We start from the raw sequence: 20,887 nt of genomic DNA on the forward strand, positions 1-20,887 counted from the left end.
TCAGGATTTTTGTCCCTCTATATGTTGTAGATTCTCTTCGACGGATTGTAGTCCAGGATTCTTGGGAGAAATGCGATCGAATCGATTCCGCCTGTTAGTTACTCGCAGATTTTTTTCCGTGAAAATATACTTCTTTAAGTAATTACTTAATTCATTCTCAAAATTATTTTTTAATTTTTTATCCGACACTTCCGATATTTGTGTAGTGCACTTGTTCATTCCTTTTGACGCATCCTGCGAACGATTCTCTAATCCCGCATTTATCTCCTTCAATTTTTCGTTAACGCCTCGCAAGTCGTTCACTTTAAGCCTAAGATCGAAATTCGACTTCCTCGAAGCAGCGAGTTCATCCTTTAAAGCCACCCTCTCTGATTTCAATGCGTTTAATTCCTCCTTAAATATCTCGAACTGCGACTTCAACGTCGCTTTCTCGTCCCGTAGATACATCAGTTCGAGTTTCAAAGCCTGAATCTCGTCCGTCGCTCTACCGAACTTGCCGTCGTCCATCAAGCAGGAGTTGCGACTACTATACGAAATACCTGCTTTCATCTTCAGCGCTCTATTCTCGACTTCGAGCTGATCGATATCGAACGTCGCGGTTCTTTCGCTATCTTTAGACATATCCGGATCATTGGAATAATTAGAATAATTGCTTATTTCTTTCTCGTGCCAGATACTCGCGATCTCAAATTTCTTCAAGCTGGAACCAACAATTTCATCGTCGTCTGATATTTTTATCCATGGCACTACATTTTCGGATCTACCTTCCGCCAGTTTCAACGTAACTTCGGAATTTTTTGATTTCAAATTCGCCTGCTCTAATTTCAAAGAGTTATTTTCGCTTTTCGATCTCTCTAGTTCGCCCTTTGGCTCGTCTTTGATCACCGCTTTGTTATCGTGACCAACGCGTGTATCAGATTCTACTTTGACTTCTGTTCCACCGTCCCTCCGTTCGCCAATTTCAACCTTTATACTCGTACGCGCGGTATCCGAGTAATTTTGCTTCTGTTTAATCTCGTTATGAGTATCGGCGAATCCCCGCTCGCAGTCCATCACAAACGGATGCTGCATATCGATCTTCTTTAAATAATTTTTACGATCATTATTTTCGTCGTGCAACGTGGCCGCAGTAAGTCGCAACGCCTCATACTTCATTCGCTGGATCTTCAGTTGATTACCGAGTGCTTTACACTCGTTAGCGATTTCATTTATTCTTCCGTTCACTTCGTCTCTCTCCTTCTTCAGCTCGACATTGTCCTTTTCTCTCGCGTCGTAGGTAGCCTGCAGAAGGGCATTTTCCGCTTTCGCTTTGTCATTTTCGACCCTTGATTTATTCAATTCCATGGAAAAATATTCATTCTCCTCACTCGCCTTATTCAACTGCTCTCGCAGAGCGACGTTCTCATCATTGAGCTCGTTAATACGCGTCGCGAACTCGTTCTTTTCTGTCAACAGCACCCGTACACGTTCTTCGGTCTCGGTATTCCGTAGAGACAGCGTATCCAAATCGCCGATGGCCTTCGAGTTCTCCGATTGCAGGCGCGCCGTATTAACAACCGCATCTTCGAGTTCCGCCCGCGCTCTCTCCAGCTCAAACTTTAAATTCTCCGCAGTAGCTTCGTGCTCGCTTATCTTCTCCCGAAGGCCGTTACGCTCGGACTTAAATTTGTTAACTTGATCCTGTAGCACGGCGTACTTGTTATTGGCATCGGACATCGACCTATCCAACAATTCTTTCTCAGACCTCAACTTCGACAACTCCTCTTCGAGTTGTTCTTTCTCGTTCTGAAGCTGTTTGACTTTATTCTTCGACGCTTTATACTCCGCTATCACTCTGTCGAATTCTCCCGATGTTTCCTCGCCAGCATTTATCGGGACGTTCAATCGATACGTCAACGACTGCTCGGTAGGTTCCAAATAAGAAATTTTATCCTCCGGCCCGGCCTTGTCGTCGATGTCTTCATCCGGCGTGCACTTCAAATAACCGATTCGCTTGTCCACCTTGTTCAGACTTATTTTAGGCTCATTTGACTCAGCTTTCAAGCACTCCGATTCATTCCTGAGGTTTTGTGCACGGTCTTCGCCATTGTCTCGTTCCTCCCCGCCGTTTTCCTTCTCCGAACTTTTCAATTTGCCCAGTCGCTCGTGTTCCTCCTGTTTCCCAAGTCCCTCAATTATACTTCTCAGTTTTACATTTTCATCGGAAGCGATCCCAAGTTTCGTCTTCAGGTCCTCTGTCTCCGCCCTAAGGACCGCTTTCAACGCGCTCTTCTGGGTAATAATATTCTCAATTTCCTCGTCTTTCTCCCCAAGAACGTTACGCATCCTTTCCGTTTCCCCTAATAACGTCTCTTTATCATCATGAAGGTTCTGCAATTCTTTCCTCGCTGCATCAATTTCAACCTTCATCAGTTGCATTTCCGCGACACGTCGCTCGGAATGATCGTGTTTAAGCGACAGCTCCAATATTTCTTGTTTCTCCCTTTCTACATCTCCTCGGAGAGTCTCGTTCACCTCGCGTATGTCAGCGATAATCTTCTCATACTTCTCACGATCTCTCTCTGACGTTAATCCGATGCTTGCATACTTGTCGTTCAATGCATCTATACGTTCGTTCTTTTCCAATAATTCCGATTTTAAATACATGAGCATAGCTTCAAGCTGTTCGATTCTGTCACGTAAATTCGCGCGGTCATCGAAAATTTCGAGTTCCTTTATTTTACTGTACAATTGCTCGATCAAGCCTTCTAGTACCTCCGTTATTTTCTCATTAGTATTTATAATTTCCGGCGGAGCTTGTTTTAAAATAGCGATTACTGCAATTGATTTTTTAACAATATCTTCAAGTTCCGTGACTTTGGCCATATATTGCGAGCTGCTGATGCCACCAATTTTGCAATATTTATTCATCGGTTTTATTTTCAATTTTTCAATCTCATTGTTGATTTCCTGTAGAAAATCATTCAATGACGAAGCTGTTTCTAAGCATTTCTCGTACTGGAGATTCTCGCATAATCGTTTGTCTATCGGCACGTTCGATCGTCTAAGCTCCACGGACAGCACTTTCAGGTTTACTTTTAGATTAACTACTTTCTTCATGTATTTCAAACAGTCAGGATCGCCGGCGGCGATCATCGCCTCGCGATCGCTCTTTAAATTGTTCCTCAAGTCGTTCATCAAATGTTCGACGTGTCTAACAACGTCTGGGATATCCATGGCGTCCGAACTTTCGCTACAGTTCGCATTCTCACGAATAACTTTCAGCCGGCCCATCTCTCCCATCAATTGTTCGGCGAGATTGTTCAATTCGCCGATTCTCTTCCGATATTCCGCGCTATTACCACATCTCGATCGCAGCATGGCTCTTGATCTGTCCAGTTTAAGACGCAGGTTCCTATTTCTGGTCTTAAACCTATACAAATTCTCGCTAACATTCACGAGCTCCTCCGATAAACCGATAATCATCTCAACGGTCTTGCCGATTGCATTAGCGAAGATTATTTCTATCGTCCGATCACCTCTTGTAAATTCATTCAGCTCGTCCCTGAGTTGTTTCAGCATGACACTCGTCTCGCTCTCCTTAGCCTCTTTTAATCGCTCGTTTAGACACAAAATCTCGTCGTTCATGCGTTCTCTTTCACTTAAGAATTCATTCTCAAGTGTGGCGATCTTATCGTCTATTTCAGAGGCAGTGATACGCACGATATCCTCCTCGGCTTTTGTTAAAGAGTATTTTAGACTCGTTACTTCATTCTCTAAAGCGTCATTTGCTTGCTCCAACCGGCTAATCTCCGCCCTCTGATGCACAATCAAAGGGTCGATTTGCTGGTTATCGTTCCCATTCTTGTCATCCGCATGCAAAGCCATTTTCATCCGCCAGATATTACTCTTCAGTTTCGCGCTATCGTCCCGCCAATCTTTCATCTGCAGCATCACGTTATGCAGCTTGTGCAATGTCGCAACAGCCATTCTGGCGATTCTCGTCTTCTCTTCCACGGCGACGTCAATCGCGACCACTGACAGGTAATCGTCGAGATATTTGTCACTCATTGCTGCTTTTTCAATTTATCAGAATTATGTAATACGTGACAAAACGCATTAAGTATAATAAACTTCGCTAAACATTAATATCAGCTATTAAACATTTATGTAACAAATATTATGTATATATTTGTTGTTTATATATCAAATTTATGATTTTACCTTTATACAGATTTTCATTTAACTTATCAGTAATTTTTGAAAATATCCGTCGAGGTTAGCGTTTATAAATCAATTATAAATATAATCAATTAATTTGTATTATTTTATTAATAGCATTAAAATATCAATATTTTGTATTAAAACGTGCACGTCATGGTAACAACATCAATAACTTGCAGAATTTATAATTGTCTGTAAATGTTTCATCAACTTGAAAATTTTTATATATCGAAATGACATTAACGAGCAAATTCTTTAATAATTTGTGAGCTTTGAAATGTAAAAAATCGACTTTATATATGCGATAAGAAAACAGGAGCACAGATATCTTCATGTTCTAGAATCCGTACGTGCAATGTACATACATGATACATCTACCTATTGTACGTTTTGTTAGAGCTAAGAGCCCGTTTGTTGTTACACCAATTCGATTAACGAAACGGTGATTTTGCACGAGTAATGCGGCGGACGGCGAGCAAAAAGGAGGCGGAAAGTTTCGTGAAGTTCCGTTAACCCCGCACCGCACCCGTGTTTTCCTCCTTCCTTTGCAATTACCGCGCAGATTTAATTGATGACGGGCCCTCTCGATAAGTTCTCGAACAGAACCGAACTGTAGTCCAAGTGCTCTCGAAACTCTCGAAACTTAAGAAGCGTTCAGTATCGCTGCACCAACCCCTCAATATCGGAACACCTAATAAGACTGCTCTAACGAGGACTTTCGCCGGGCATACTGCGCACAATTTAATTATAGCGACCGCTTAATTATGTGGGTCGTACGTAATCGGTACTTCCGGTTTCTCGGTGCGCGCGAACTTTACGACACGGAGAATTCGGTGAATAATGCGCGTATCCTCTAGCATCTCTATTCAAAACGGTCATAAATCATCGACATGGTAAGTATATCAATGCTTGAAATAGGATTGAAATTCTTGATATAAATTCGATGACACGCGAGACAATTCATTAGATATATTATCTTGCTATATTCATCATCAAAAAGTTTATCTATATTACATACATTTTGAAAATTAAATTATCTAAAGTTTAATTCGGTCGTGATGGAAGAAAACTTACATCATAATGTTTTATTAACTTACATGAATTCGGTATTATTAAATCGAGTTATATCGATCTCGCTGTCGATGTTACCGAGTCGTGTATCGAATTCGCTGGGAATAATATAAAAAATATAACTGACGTTTCACGAGTTTCCGCGTAACCTCATATCTCCATGCATAAAAAGATTTTATCTTGGCGGAGCTTTTTTACGGAACAATGATAGCGCACTCTACTACCGCGGGTTATCTATGAGTTGACCCGAGTCATAAATAACTTGTTTTCCATCCCGATAATGTTAGAGGTACATATAGTACAGAAATGGTTACCAAGTAACTTATACATTTTTTATGCGATGCGTTCCCCGAAAAAACGTCGTAACGATTGTAGAGGCATTTTTAGGAATAAATTTGTGCTGTGAAACATACGCCATGCAGAAAGGTTAAACGTGGTAATCCTCAAAATTATATCAAGTCATGGACGATCGATACGTACCGCCGTTTTGTTCATGCGGATGTCACGCACCGCGGCCGATAAAACCGATCGAATTACCGCCGCACGAGCCATGCTGTTGCTGCGATTACAATCCCTTTAGCGACAATTCCAAGGAATCGGAGATCTACGATCTACCGTTTGCTTTACGAAAACTGACGGTAATGAAATGTCAGATGAAAAAGTGGCGCATGGAGCGGTTGCAGCTTGAGAGCGAAAATAGGTCTCTGAAACAAGCCCTACAATCATTCGGTATCGATGTTCCATTTCATATACTACGTTTACACGACATGCTTTTATCACATCAAAATTATAACATCGATGTTATAACTTTGGCGAAAAGTATGCCATATAACAGAGGTCACAGTCGAATCTTTTCTCCCCCGCCTTTGCTCTTCTGCACTATATTTCTTATAGAATAAATATTATTTTATAAATTTTATAAGAAATTACTATTCGAGCTATATATACAAAGAGTAATTTTAGAGCGGTACTTTTTTCGGTGCGACACTATGGAACGGTTCTATAATAAAATCTATCCACATATTGATTCCGGATACTTCGCAAAATATCAAATAAAATTCGGTTATTAAGTTAAACGATTTTCCAATACATTATTATTTTGTACATTTCGTTTCTTGATTTTTTATTATTAAGTTTTCATAGCTTTCTATCGATGTGCACAGCTTACCGCAAATGACCTATGTTTTCTTCGTCATATAAAAGAGAGTACCGAATACATTTCGGGCGGTCAAATAATTTCCCTATAGGTGTGAAGCCCAACGGGGTATTGGGTACTGATCCCTTGCTCGTGCATTACCGCGAGGAAAACGAAAGGCTGCAGAATGCAAATGAGGAACTGGCGGAAAAAGTTCGCAACCTCGGAGAGAGTCTCGCTGAACGAGATTGCTGCGACGATCCGTGCGAAAAAGTTAAATACGTGAGGGAGAAAATAGCAGCACTGAGAGATCGTTTTGCTGCCGAAAAAAAACAGTACATAATACCTATTGACTATGAAATTTCACTAAGACAGTTTAATGAGTCTTTCTTTCTCCTTTCTACTCTTTCCTTCCGCATATTGTTTTAATAAACGGGAAAATAATTGAGCAATAAGCAGAAGGAGAATTTAAAAAAAGTTTCTTATAAAATTAATATTACTTAAATTAATCGTTCGGGAATTGTCATAATAGTCAAAACAGACTTCTGTTTTATACTTTGCAAAGTTATATAGCTTTGAAAGGAAATTAATCACAGTTCGTCAGTTACGATATTTCCTTGAAAATCATCTATCTTCATTAAACACGGTACGCCAATATAATTACGTGCAAACTGTTGATATCGTGACAGAATGCGAGACACGATATCCCATCTGAAGTTGAAACTGGTGGAAGCCGAGGAGGATACTTCCTGTGCGGCATTAAATCGTTTGAGGGCAAAGCTTCGTGAGCTAATGAAAGATGGTCAGAAGGCTGATCAACAGGTGTCCGTGGTTGTCGAGAGATCAATGCAGACATCGGTGGATCTATCAAAGAGCTACGAAGATCTGTTACGAACAGAGTACCTGCAAGCTGAACTGACGCAAATTCGTCGTTCAATGGAGGAAGTTGTTACACCGGTCTCAGAAGAGATTGTCGTTCCTCTACCTGCAGATGCGGAAGAAGAGGACGTACCGGCACTGTTAAGTCAGCTTCGTAATTGCAAAATGCTCCTGGCTGAATTGAAAATGCATTTGGATGAGAAGACGGCTTACGCAGAGGCTCTACGAAGCGAGCTTGATCAACTGAAAGCCTCCATCGTCGTACCAGCGTTAGATCTGGATGAGACGATTATCAGACCAGCGACCGTGATGGACGAGGTGGCCGAGATGAAGGAAGAATCCGAGAAACCTGAGAAACTTGACGATAAGGTTACCTCTCTTTATTTCTTCATGCCTGTAAATGCTCCTAATTGGTTGTATGTACGGTGTGTTAAACGCCATGAACGTTTTATACTAACATGTAAACTCCTGTTTCGTTGAGATGAGACAAATGCTAGAGGATGTTTATACTTGTCTAACTCTGTAGTAGTATTCATGACAATTGGGTATTTGTTCACAGATTACCGAGCTTCTCGAAAGCCTGCGGCAGTCGGAACTGTCTGTGCTGGACGTGAATAAATTGCAGAGCGAGATCGAAGATATGAGGTCCCAGTTGTATAATCTTAAGACGGAGAAAAAGGAATTTCTCGATGAGTTGAAAAAGATACGGAGTGTAGTGTATGAGAAAGACCGTCAAATAAACGAACTGAATAACGAAAATGAGATTCTGAAGAAGCACGTTGAAAGATTGAAGTCCGAATGTGACGAATTAAATATTAAGAATGCATCGTTAGAGAAGGAAATTCGAAAAACACAAGAATTGAGTAGAGTGAAAGAGGAAAATAATGAGTTGAAGAGCGAGATCGATAAGTTGAACGTTGACCTGCGTTGCGAGGAAGAAAAATTTCAAGTGGCGCAAAAAGAGCTAGAGGGCATGAGAGACGATTTGCATAGTCTCGGAACTGAGAATGAATTCTTGAAGGAGACATTGGAAAATGCAAAATTGGAGACTAACGAACTTAAAGAAGAAAATGTTGCTTTGAAAAACAATCTTGATAACATGATTAAGGAACTGGAATCTTCGAGAAGGGAAAATAATAATATTAAGGCAAAAATAGATCAATTATTATCTAAGAATAAGTATTTAAGAGATGAATTAGAAAAACAAGTGGCGGAGACGGATCAATTAAAATCCGAAGGGATTGCATGGAAAGAAGGCTTCGATAGACTGTTACAAGAAATGGATAGATTAAAGGTTGAAAGCGATAAACTAAAGGACGAAAGTGCTGCTGTTAAAAGCGAAAGAGATAATTTGACAACTGAAAGAGACAACTTGAAATCTGAGAATGGTCTTCTTAAAGATGACTTGTTTAAAACAAATGTAGCGTTAGACGACGCAAAGAAACAATTGAACAAATTTAAAGTCGAGAATGGAGTTCTTACAGAAGAATTGAAGAAGGCTAATGTAAATAATAACAAGCTACTCGCGGACTTCAATACTTTGCAGAGCGAAATGGCAAAGTTGAAGTCGGAGAACAGAAAATTGTTACAAGAAGTGGATGATGGGAAAGAAGAACTAACAAAATTATTATCCGAAATAGAAACTTTGAAAAAGGAGGTAGATAATATGAGTAATAAATTGATGAGGGCAAATAACGAAGTTGTAGATTTGCGGCAGGAATCGGTCGAGTTAAATAATAAACTGAAAGAGGCGAAAGTTATAAATGAACAACTAAAAGCAGATATTCACCAAACAGAAGTAGAGAACAAAGATATTAAGGCGAAAATGAATAATTATAGAGATGAAAACAGTAGGCTAAACACAAAACTAAATGAATTGAAGGAACAAATAAATTTATCGACGGACGAAGTAAATAAATTAAGAGAACAACTTGACAATGCCGAGGATCGGATTAAGTTCCTTGAGGCTCAGTCCGTTAGTTTACAGACTGATAAAGATAAGATGCAGAATGAGATCAACGCTTTACAAAATGAGATCAACAAACTAAAATTAGATCTAAGTGCAGAATCTACTGCTAAACGAGACATTCAAGAGGAATTAGTGGCATTAAAGAATGAGATGAAAAATTTGATCTCAAAGATCGATGAGATAAAGGTGCAAAATCATGCCCTAAAAGAAGAGAGAGACACCCTCAAGAAAGAGCTGTTGAATCTAGGCGAGGAATCGTTGAGCCTAAGGGCTGCGAATGCTGAGATGATAAACCAGATTAATAATTTAAGACTGGGTATATCTGATCTTCAATCGCAATTATCTAAAGCGGAAGAAGATATTGAATATTGGAAGTTGGAAAATTGCAAGCTTAAGATGAGCTCAGATAAGTTATCCATCGAGAATGAAAAGACAAAGGAAGCTTTAAACGTCTGTAAGGTAGAGATAATTAGTTACATATACCTCCTGTAACTTCTTGTGCCTTTGATAATAATCACATTGAAATTCATAGGTTGAACATCAAACATTAGAGAAGGAGATAACAAATCTTAGAAATGAGAAGATTAACCTTGAGGGAGAAATAGCAGAGCTTAAAAATCTGTTAGAAGGACTAAATCTGTCTTCATTCGCCGAAAAGTCTGCTAAAGAAGAGGCTGTGGAGGAACTGACGAAAGTCAAGAATGAAGTCATTGCTTTGAGAGAGGAACTTAAAACACTAAAACTAGAATTAACTAAATTAAGAATAGAAAATAATAAGATAAGAGATAAGGAGGAAAATTTATCGCGTCAAGTATCAACATTAAAGACAGAACTTGAAAACACAAAAAATGAGGTATTAGCTTTGAGAGTAGATAATAACACATTAAAATCAAAAACAAATACGTTAACAGATGAGAATAATAAACTAAAAAACGAATCAAATATGCTGATATCTGAAGTTGATGGTTTGAAACTAGAAAACACGAGTCTGAGGGAAGAACGACAGAAATTCGAGAAAGAATTTGGCAAACTAAAAGGAGAGGACGATAGGCAAAAGGATGAGATTAAAAATCTGAAATCTAACTTGACAGCTGAACAGGAATTATCAGAAAAAATTAGATTGGAATTATCTACTAGCCAATCGGAAAACAATAGATTAAAAGCGGAGCTGGAAAAACTGCAAAAGAATTTAGATACCCTTGAATTGGCGAATGACAAGTTGAACAGTGAAGTAGAGGATTTAAAGAAAACGTCGATCGATGCGCAGAACAAGGTGAACGCATTGCAGTATCATGTGGCTACGTTGTTAGAAGAGAAGGAGGCACTTCTGAACGAGTTAGATAGTTTACGAGCGGAAGTGAGTAGATTAGGTAAAATTGTGTCGGATAAAGTTGCAAAAGAAACTATTGAGAAAAAGGCGATCGTTTCTAACGGCGAATTAATGGAGGAGCTAAAGGCAGAACTAAGTAAAATACGTGTGGAAAATGAGAGTTTGAAGCATGAATTACATGATGTAAACGAACGACATGCTTCATTGAAAAATGAAAATACTGCTCTGAGAATCGAAAACACTAAAATGGCAACAGATCGCGACTCCTTCAAGTCAGATTTAACAACAGCGAAGAATGACCTAGATAAGTCTAAGAATCAGAACAACGAATTAAAAGCAGAAATCGATAAATTGAAGAAATCACTCGGTGATGCCGAAACGAAGATTAAATTTCTGGAAGGACAGCTTGTTGACTTGTCGAATGAAAAAGAGAGGCTCGAAAAAGAGATGAAAGTTCGTACAGCAATTTCAAAGGCCGATGATGCACATGCGCAGCTTGATGACTTAATTAACGCTCTGAACGCAGAAAAAATGGATAAGGCTGCCTTAAAAGATGTCTTGATTCAATTACAAGATGATTTGAATAGATGCAGGACGGACAACGAACGACTAACCATCGAATTGGCCGCTTCGGAAGCTCGAGCATTAGCAATACAGAGAGAAAGGACGGAGTATGATAAAGAGCGACAGGATTTACAAAATTTAATGGTAGAAAACAAAGAATTGCGAGATGAGTTAAGAATAGCGCAAAATGAGATCAATAAATTAATAGAGAATATCAAGAAATCGAAAGGCGATTTTATAGAGGATGCTGACGATATCGACAGCTTTGAAAATGAATTGAAGAAATTGATGATCGAGATAGACAAGGCGAGAGAAGATTTAAGATACGCGGTGGAAGAGAATAATAAATTAAAAATGCTCAATGACGGTCTTGAATTAGAACTAGGTCGATTGAAAGCACTGCAGGACAAAATAAAAGATTATCCTGAGCAAGTCGATGAAGAAGTTATCGAATCGAAGGATGAAATCCAAAAACTGTTTGTCGCAAATAATGCGCTGAAAATCGAAAACATGGAGCTGATATCCAGATTAAATCATTGTCAAGCGGAGAATGAGCGTTTAAATGATAAAATTAACAACTTGAATGAAAAAATCAAATTGCTGACATTTCTCCCTCCTACTGTAGGTTTAGACGAGGCGAGAGAAGATTTAAGACACGCGATGGAAGAAAATAATAAATTAAAAATAGTCAACGACGGCCTGGAATTAGAACTAGATCGATTGAAGGCGCTGCTGGACAAAATAAAAGATTATCCTGAACAAGTCAAAGAAGAAGTTAATGGGACGAAGGATCAAATCCAAAGACTGTTGGCTGCAAATAATGCGTTGAAAATCGAAAATATAGAGTTGAAATCCGGATTGGATCATTGTCAAGCGGAGAAAGAGCATTTAAACGATGAAATTAACAACTTGAACGAAAAGATCAAATTTCTGCAATTTCTGCCTCCCATCGTAGGTTTGTACCTTTTCGCGATATACAGTTTCGACTAAAATCTAGAAACACTTACGATTTTTTCACATTTTATGAAAAATATCTTGGTGTGAAAAAAATTGTAGAGAAATCTTCAACCACGGTTTAATTTGTAGCATTTTTATGTAATTTAGGAATGAAATCCCGCAGAGAAAAAATTCAAAAATGGATTTTTAAAGCCCTATCTTTGCCCTTTAATGCGTGATCAAAGACTTCTCTATGATTTTTTTGATCGAAATATTTAACTTTTCATAAAATGTGAAAAAATTTTGTTTCCGAACTTATGGTCGGGATTGCATTATTGGATAATATAGCGTGGTTGCATAAATTAATGGATATAATTTAATCGTATAATGCGTTTCATTCATTCGGTAGTTTTTGGCGAAGTCTTTTTCTTATTGAATTTTGTCGGTCGCGTTCACATTAAAGGAAAAACATCTTTGTAATTTCAGAGGCTGGCGTGATTAAACCGGATGAATGCGGCGACTTCGTTAAGGCGAACGAATTACTGAAGAAGCAAATTGAAAAGCAATATGACGGTAAAAACTTGCATAAAAACTTTTTCAACTGTTTTGTCATTCCGACAGTTTTTATTGCACCATAGAAACGTGGACTTCCTTATTCATAGTCCGTAATTAGCCCGGCTAATATCTTAATAAGTTAAGCATTTCCATAAACTTACGACATTCTCGAAGGCAACATTTTATAAATTGTTGTATTCTATTAATTACGCAACGCCATTGCACCAAAAGTCGCGAGTGCAGTTTGTACAGAAAACTAATATTTAGACAAATTTTGTGATACATAGAAAATGACAAGAACAAACTTTGATTACATAAATTCTACAAGTTAGTTCTGCATTTGTTCTCGCAATACAACAGCCGTGCAACGTGTGCGTGATTACATACAATTTGTGGATGGAAAAATTCCTGCGAGACCCACGATGGCGACAACATTGGACGATGATTTTGAAATTGAGCGCTGGATTGTGCCTTCCATCATGGAATTGTTAAGAGAATCGCAAAAGCTGTCCGAGAATATCTATCTGGCGGAAATCGAAGTTCAGGATATCGATAGACTGCTTAAACTACTTAATGAATGCAAGAAAGAAAATGAGAATTACATAAAGCAATTATTGGTGAGGCGAATAACAGATAGCATTAATTCAATACACATCAAACAATATCCTATTTGATGATTTATCCGGAGGATAATTTGAATTTTCTGACTTGCATATTAACGCTGGAAATGAATCGCTTCTAGGAGCTTGGTGTGGAAGTTACCAAGGTTGCAGGTGTGGATAACGGCGATAAGCTTGCAGCTTTTGACCCTGAATCTTGGTTGAAGGTATGTACGTGTGGTGGTAAGAGTTCATTTTGCTGGTCTGCGTTTGCTTCTTTATATCTATCAAATCTCACTTTTCTCCATATTGACGCGTCGTACTTATAATAAATTGAAATATTATTTCCATGTTTGCATATCTTAATACATCTATATGTTACTTATATCTTATAGACAGATAAAAATATATCTAGATATACACGAAAAGAACGATTTTACTGAAATATCTAAATAAATTTATTAAATTATAGATTTTAAAATAATTTGTTCGATCAACAAAATAATTACGTAGAAATCTCAATCATAATGAGCAACTCTGCAAAAATTTTGACGTTTGGCAATCAGTTTGAGCATCCTACATAATTATTTTGATAGTTCAACAAATTCATTTTCAGATTTGTATCTCTCTAGCTAGATTTTTAGATACTTCAACAAAACTGTCCTTTCTCTGTAATGTAAAAATAGTTTTTAAAACGGAAATAACTGATTGTTAATATAAAATATTTACGTTTGTCGCTCTCAGTCTTTGACACTAACGCAACTGGCCGAGTTGCACGATAAAATCTGTCTGTTGACTTCGAATATGGTGCAACAAGATAGCAGTCCTGCGGTTTGCGATCGTTCAGTGATTAATCGAGACCACGGTAATGATCGGTTGCGAGCAGATTACGATGCTTTAAATCGGCGGATTGCCGCCTTGCAGAAGCAAATAGCCGAAAAGCAGATTGAGGCGGCATGGAAACTGCAGGAATTAAGACGAACTCTTCGTATTGAGCAGGCAAATCTGATTCAAATCTCCGACCGGATGACTCTCGAAAAAAGGCGCAACTTAGCTCTTCATCTTACCATGGACGATTCAGTGTGATTTTCTTTCCAGTATCAGTAAACATGTTAAAAGTGACATTTACTTCAAGCAAGTTCTTGTTATTGGACGCGCAGCGCAACAAGGCGAATATTCTTTATAATCTTTCTTTTGACTAGAATATAAAATAAAAATATAACGATACAAGAAATCTGATATTCACAGAAATATATAAATCACAATAATTTAATACATTTAAGACCATTTAATTACTTTGAATAATTTCTGTAATTATAAAACAATGGGGAGACCCCAAATAGGCATTCTTCAATTGGGTTCAACAGTATTTTTTTTTATTGTTTTAAATAATAATTTAAGCCATATGTGTTTATAAAAAATATATAAAAAATTATGTCATGCATATTTATTATTTTAATAACAAAATAAAAATTGTCGTATTTGAATCGGACTTTTTTGCGCGAAAATGTCGTATGACGTCGTTATTAGTCATCGATAGTTAACCAATCCCATCGCCGCATCCGCTCTATATCATATTTATTGCTTATTTACGTCGTGTTTAAACTTAAAACTGCTGTCAGCCGTACTGTTCGAATTTACAACACAAGATGTCAAATGAAAAAAGATACGGAAAGAAGCGTTATAAATCTTGTTTTTTTCGCGAGTGTGAAAATACGATGATTAATGTACCTACAAAGATTTTCATACCGGTGCCAAAAGGCATCGGAAAAGGCGAAGCGAGAAAACAGTGGATAGAAATTATAAGAGGCGACGGGCGAGAATATTCACAACAATTAGCCCACTGCAGAGTCACCATAATTTACTCGTTCTGATCTACAATAAAGAACAAGAGCTACTAATAATTTTTGTAGGTTAGATTTCAAGGATTACATTCTGAGCATTTTGAGTAAAGAATGTACATACAATTATTATTATTAAATAAATTTAGGCAAATTACTATTATACTGATCTCGTATTTGAACATTATTAACAAACATTAATTATTTTACCTTTTTATTTTAGCTCCACTTAATTCGGCTATATTGTAGCATTCATTATTTATAAAATAATCAGCAATCATTCCCGTTGAAACTTTAGAAAGATTATCTGATTGCGCCTTCACAAAATCACTGTCACACATTTCTTTTTTTTTTTTTTTAATAATAATGACAAAATTATCAAAACAACGCGTCTTATATTCAATTGCTGTTGACTATCCGCCGAAATAGCTAATAATGACGTCACGACCAATCACGCGCGATTACTGGATTCATAATGTTGACTATATACAGGTAGATAACGATATTTAAATAAAATTTATGGCAAAATAAACTTAAACGATAACATTTTAATGTTATTTATAGTATTTTATAAGTCTAAAGAATATTAGGAAAAATTTTCAGAACATTTTATTTATTTCTGATAAAGCGAATTATTACAGTCCTTTCAAAATACCTTGTCTGTTTCTATATTCTCCCCCGCCACTATCCGAATAGTTACAACAATCTCCTAGGCACATAATTGCGATAACGTACCATATTCAGCAACATCATGGTTTTGTTGCTAATCACGATCAAACAATAACAACTAATGAGAGCCGCTTGTTTCGCGGCGCATGCTTGTGCACGCCGCCACGTACGATAACGTGATTTCCTGTTTCATTTCGGAGGTCGCGTTGTTCGATCGAGATTAATTCAATTGTACCGTACCGCATCCGTTCCCACGACTTTACCCGGCTCGTCGATGCGACCGCCGACGCGCGGGTGTGCACTCGGGCTCAATAGGAAGGCGAATGCCGTCGACAAAGAGTAAACATATAATTGAAATGCGCGGGTAGATCAAACGGTAAATGAATTGTCGAAATCCGTTTAACTGTGTGTCCACCGCACGGAATTGAAATAAATTCGTAAAACGCTGATAGCGAACCGCCGCGAAAGTATTAATGCGACACGATGACTTGCAAAAGATATATCTTTTTCCCTTCTTCCTTTTTTCAGGCTGAAAGAGTTTTTCCCGCTCGAGTTATATATTTTTCTTTACTTATATATTCTCAGCTTGCAATCTCAGTCCACGAAGTACATATTACACATGATAAGAAGGTGAAACTAACTGCAGCAGGATGCTAACATGTATGATCTTCGCATTATATGACAACAACGGTATATGATAATTTTATAAAGTGACATTTTTTGTTTCAATTCCCTCATCAAAGAAAACAGTTACGTAAAATTATATAAAGTCTGTAAGAAGTTTCACTGTGACCGCGCAAATACAGCGAGTGTAACTTCACTACGTATACATAAGATTCTGTTATGAAATAATATAATTTTCGTAAAACTTCTGCATTATATGATTGAATGTTTTCTTAAAAAGAAAGATTTGTCCCTATATTTCTCAACAGATTGTTGAGAAATATAGAGTTTAATATTTTCTTAATCCTTTGAGACTATTCTATATAGAACGTTTTATCACGTACTTGCTACATTGGAGATATTCTAAAAAATATCGCATAAAACTAAATATATGAAAATTTTTTTTCAATCGAAACGCTGAATATAACGGTAATAAGCAAATATATGTGTACATCTGTTAATAAAAAAGTTATAACGTACCAAAGTAAAAGAAATCTCGGGTATACCATATTAGGAGTAGCATCAAAAGGGAATTATAATTGGAATAAGAATATATTAAATCTTAAATTTTTTAAGATTAGCACAGTGTGGATATACCTTATAAGTGAAAACTTTTTAACGATAAGTACGTTATTTATTTAAAATGCTTATATAAACTTCTGCAGTTGTTGGTACACAAATAATTTCTTATAAGACAATACACTACTCAAGCAGAACAACAAGTCATGATAACGTCAAAATGACATTAAAATAAATAAAAAATAATTGAAAAATGACTTTTAATGATCATTTTAGAGTCATTTTGACATCATTATGATATAATAGTGACTTGTTGTTCTACTTGGGTATAATTTGTAAACAATTGAAATGTACTTATCAACGAATTTAACTACAAACAACATTTCGACTCTGAATTTGAGAAACTTCTTCTTAGAAAGTCCATTACCAAATACTAACAAATAGTAATCTGTATTTGACTTCCGCATTGAGGACTCAAATTCAAAATCGGAACGTTGCAGTTAACTTCGTAACTACATTCTAGTTGTTTGCAAATTATATTTTATCGCCTTATAAATATAATTTATGCACCAACAACTGCGCACGCTCATATAAGCATTTTACATATATTTGATTTATTCTTGGAGCCAAAATTATTTTTTTATTTTTATTTTAAGTTATTTATCTATATAAGCTTGAATCCTTATATCCTAAGAAAATATTATCTTTGTTCAAAATGTATTCTTGTATAATTTTATTTTATAACTGTAATTTTGTACTATATATTTATAAAATTTTAGAAAGATGCATTATGTATACGCGAAGATGTAATCGTTAGTTAAGTGGCTTGTTCTTACTTCGAATGCGATGAGATTTCCCACCGACAGCGAAGGTATGAGGGATATAGATACCGCCAACGTGGTTAGTGAGAAATTGCAGCGGAAAGATTTATGCGAGTTTAAAAAATGACTTCGTGCATTTATGCGCTTAGTTCGAGCTTATACAGCTATCTTGTGTATCTACCAGTGTGCAGCTCATTGCATTTCCATATTTTTATTTCTACCAGAGATTGGGATTCTAGAATCGACGTTTAATTAAACATTTCGTTGTGCAACACAGCAACAAGAACATTCGCGATTAAGTCGATTCTCCGGAAGTAATTAATCATACTTATTGTTATCAATACAGATGTTCGTCCATTTGTATCAACTCGTTCTAGATACAAACAGTTTTTGGTCTAAATAAAATTAAAATATCGGAGTAGAAAATAGACAAAATGATACAAAAATAAAATAATAGAAATCAATTTTTCAAAAGAGTTTTTAACTTTTTCTCTTTCTTTAACATTTATCTTTATTTAACAGCTACGTAAGAAATATTTCTTCATAGTTTTATACAGCTGCGTATTTTTTATATAATTTTGAAAAGTTGGTATAATTTTGTAATTTTAATCTAACTTCGAGGCTTTGAATGCGATTTTTAAATGATATAATTGAACTAAATATGACAACAAAATATATGCGTAGATCCAACATGTAAAGTTACACTTACTAGTAATTGATAATAATTCATATCTCTTTTATTCCTGCATTCTTTTTTCTAATTTCAGATTTTTGTAAATTATGTTCGTTCTGTATATTCGAAGAATTTCTACCTATAGCATAATTGATATCACTTTATGACTAACTAGTATGCAGAGATGGGAAAGTTACTTTGTAAAAGTAATTAATTACAGGTACAGTTTTTCTCTTTCAAAAAGTAATGAATTACCGTTACAAGTTATTGACTCTGAAAAGTAATTCGTTACAATTACAGTTACTGAAAAAGTAATTTTAAGTTACTTTTAAGTTATTTTTTTCATCGGAATTTTTACTAGTATTATCGATCCCATTAGGGTTGTATTCAGAAACGTTATCCAACTGCCTTCATGTATCGTTTTATCCTTGTTTTTCACCTAATTAAACAAGGATGATACACAGGGTCATCAGAGTAATGCAGCCTAGAACAATTAAAAAAAAAGACTGGCTTACATTTACATGTTATACATTTACATGTTATTCCAAAAAGATAAAAAAATTGAAGTATTGGAAAGAATACGGACTTTAGGAGTCAAGCGCAGAAGACGTCGCACAAATAGTACACATATAAAGCTTGAAACTTCTTTATTTAACAAACACGCTTACATGTTTCGGCTCATTTTTGAGCCTTCCTCAGAAATATTGGAAAGAATACGGACTTTAGGAGTCGCAGAAGACGTCGCGCAAATAGTACACATATAAAGCTTGAAACTTCTTTATTTAACAAACGCGCTTACATGTTTCGGTTCATTTTTGAGCCTTCCTCAGAGCAAACACAAACTAACATATATAAAGTAAAAGTTATCCTGTCATGGTGAGCTCCCCTACATCGAGAATTTAAATGCCAGAATTAAACAAGAAGAAAGAAAAGGAAAATGAAAAAGAAGGGAAATATTAACAATGTCGAATTAAAGAATATAGAAACTAATTTATCAAAAAATTTTAATAATATAATTAATTATCCCAAAAATAAGGACGCTAACCACGATTACAAAAATAAGCCGAACATGTAAGCGCGTTTGTTAAATAAAGAAGTTTCAAACTTCATAAGTGTATTATTTGCGCGACGTCTTCTGCGCCTGACTCCTAAAGCCCGTATTCTTTCCAATTCTTTGATTTATAAGGAGTCTTGATTAGTTTGATTTGTTATATGAATAAAAAAATTGTATGGCAAAGACGTTTTTCGTTAAAGTAATATAAACACATATGAATATGAAATAGCACACATATACAATGTTTTTTGTAAAAAAAATTCTTTTTATATTCGGCTAAAAGTTGCAAATAAATACTAATCTAAAATGATCTACAACCGTTAAAAATATAGACCAAACAGATAGAAGAGTTCATTGAATGCTTTAATTAAATTTCTTTCTTTTGATTAATCAAATATTTCGAAGTATTTGTAACGCCAAGTGGACACTACCGCATACTAAATCGACAAATAAATTTAAAATATATAAAATAACTATGAAAGTAACTATTAAATTAGTTACTAGTTACTTAAAAGATGTAACTAAGTTAAGTTATAATTATAGATGGAAAGATAGAAGTTAAGTTACAGTTACTGAAAAAAAGTAACTCTAACTGTAACTTCGTTACAAGTAACGAGTTGCTTCCCATCCCTGCTAATATGTACCAAAAGTAGTTACGTCATGTAAATATCTGCTGAGTTATTTCCAGTGTTATGCAAGACACTTTATTTTCAGTATCTAGAAATAATCCAAGGTATAGATATTTTGGAAAAAATATCGACGTACAAGTACTATTAAAATAAAATATTTAGATACAGGTACCTTTAATGTATCCTAAGGCTTTTGAGTACTTGATCATCACCGATACATTGAATCTTGCAAGAAATAGAAGTAATTTGTTACTTGTAACGAAGTTACAGTTACAAGTTACTTTTTTGACATTACTGGTAACTGCGTTACTTTTTTTTTTTTTGGTAACTGTAACGGTAACGTAGTTACATTTTTTGGTAATGGTAACAAATTTTACAGTTACTTTTATCATTATTTTGCACACGATTTGGCACGGTTCAATTGGACATAAGCCACTTATAGCGCTTGGGACTAGAAAATCCCTAGGCACCCGTCCGCTGTGATTAGCGGTCGTTAATTTTGAAAAAGTAACGGAAAAGTAACGAAAAGTTATTTTTTCAAGTAACGGTACTGTAATGAGTTACTAGGGAGTTTTTACAATACCGTTTATCCAAATACGATGAACGCTAAGGTGAGGTTATCTTCTTCTTAACAACTACTTAAGAAAAGGATAACATGACTTTAGCATTCACCATATCTGAATTCACGTTATTGCAAAAACTCCCTACTTTAAAAATTAATAACGGTAACTTGTTACTCTTTCTATTCGATAACGAGTAACTGTAAAAGTACTTAAA

At 36.1% G+C, this 20,887-nt stretch overlaps 2 protein-coding genes across 2 annotated transcripts; one reads left to right on the forward strand and one right to left on the reverse strand.

Moving 5' to 3' along the window:
• LOC108764417 (myosin-2 heavy chain) lies at nt 1–4,274 on the reverse strand. The gene is made up of 2 exons (XM_018512665.1): nt 4,204–4,274; nt 1–4,052 (listed from the first exon to the last, which is right to left on the reverse strand). Exon 2 carries the CDS (start codon nt 4,048–4,050, stop codon nt 1–3), a length of 4,050 nt encoding a protein of 1,349 aa, XP_018368167.1. The 5' UTR covers nt 4,051–4,052; nt 4,204–4,274.
• A 1,118-nt stretch (nt 4,275–5,392) lies between these two features.
• Nucleotides 5,393–14,466, forward strand: LOC108764433 (daple-like protein). Its single transcript, XM_018512690.1, has 13 exons — nt 5,393–5,563; nt 5,662–6,003; nt 6,522–6,744; nt 7,099–7,547; nt 7,581–7,657; nt 7,848–9,069; nt 9,343–9,716; nt 9,790–11,955; nt 12,091–12,106; nt 12,574–12,660; nt 13,003–13,259; nt 13,385–13,468; nt 13,986–14,466. The coding sequence occupies exons 2-13, from the start codon at nt 5,736–5,738 to the stop codon at nt 14,325–14,327; spliced, it is 5,565 nt and encodes a 1,854-aa protein (XP_018368192.1). The 5' UTR covers nt 5,393–5,563; nt 5,662–5,735; the 3' UTR covers nt 14,328–14,466.
• The last annotated feature ends 6,421 nt before the right edge of the window (nt 14,467–20,887 follow it).

Source organism: Trachymyrmex cornetzi, unplaced genomic scaffold (genome assembly GCF_001594075.2).
Source record: "Trachymyrmex cornetzi isolate Tcor2-1 unplaced genomic scaffold, Tcor1.1 scaffold422, whole genome shotgun sequence".
NCBI lineage: Eukaryota > Metazoa > Arthropoda > Insecta > Hymenoptera > Formicidae > Trachymyrmex > Trachymyrmex cornetzi.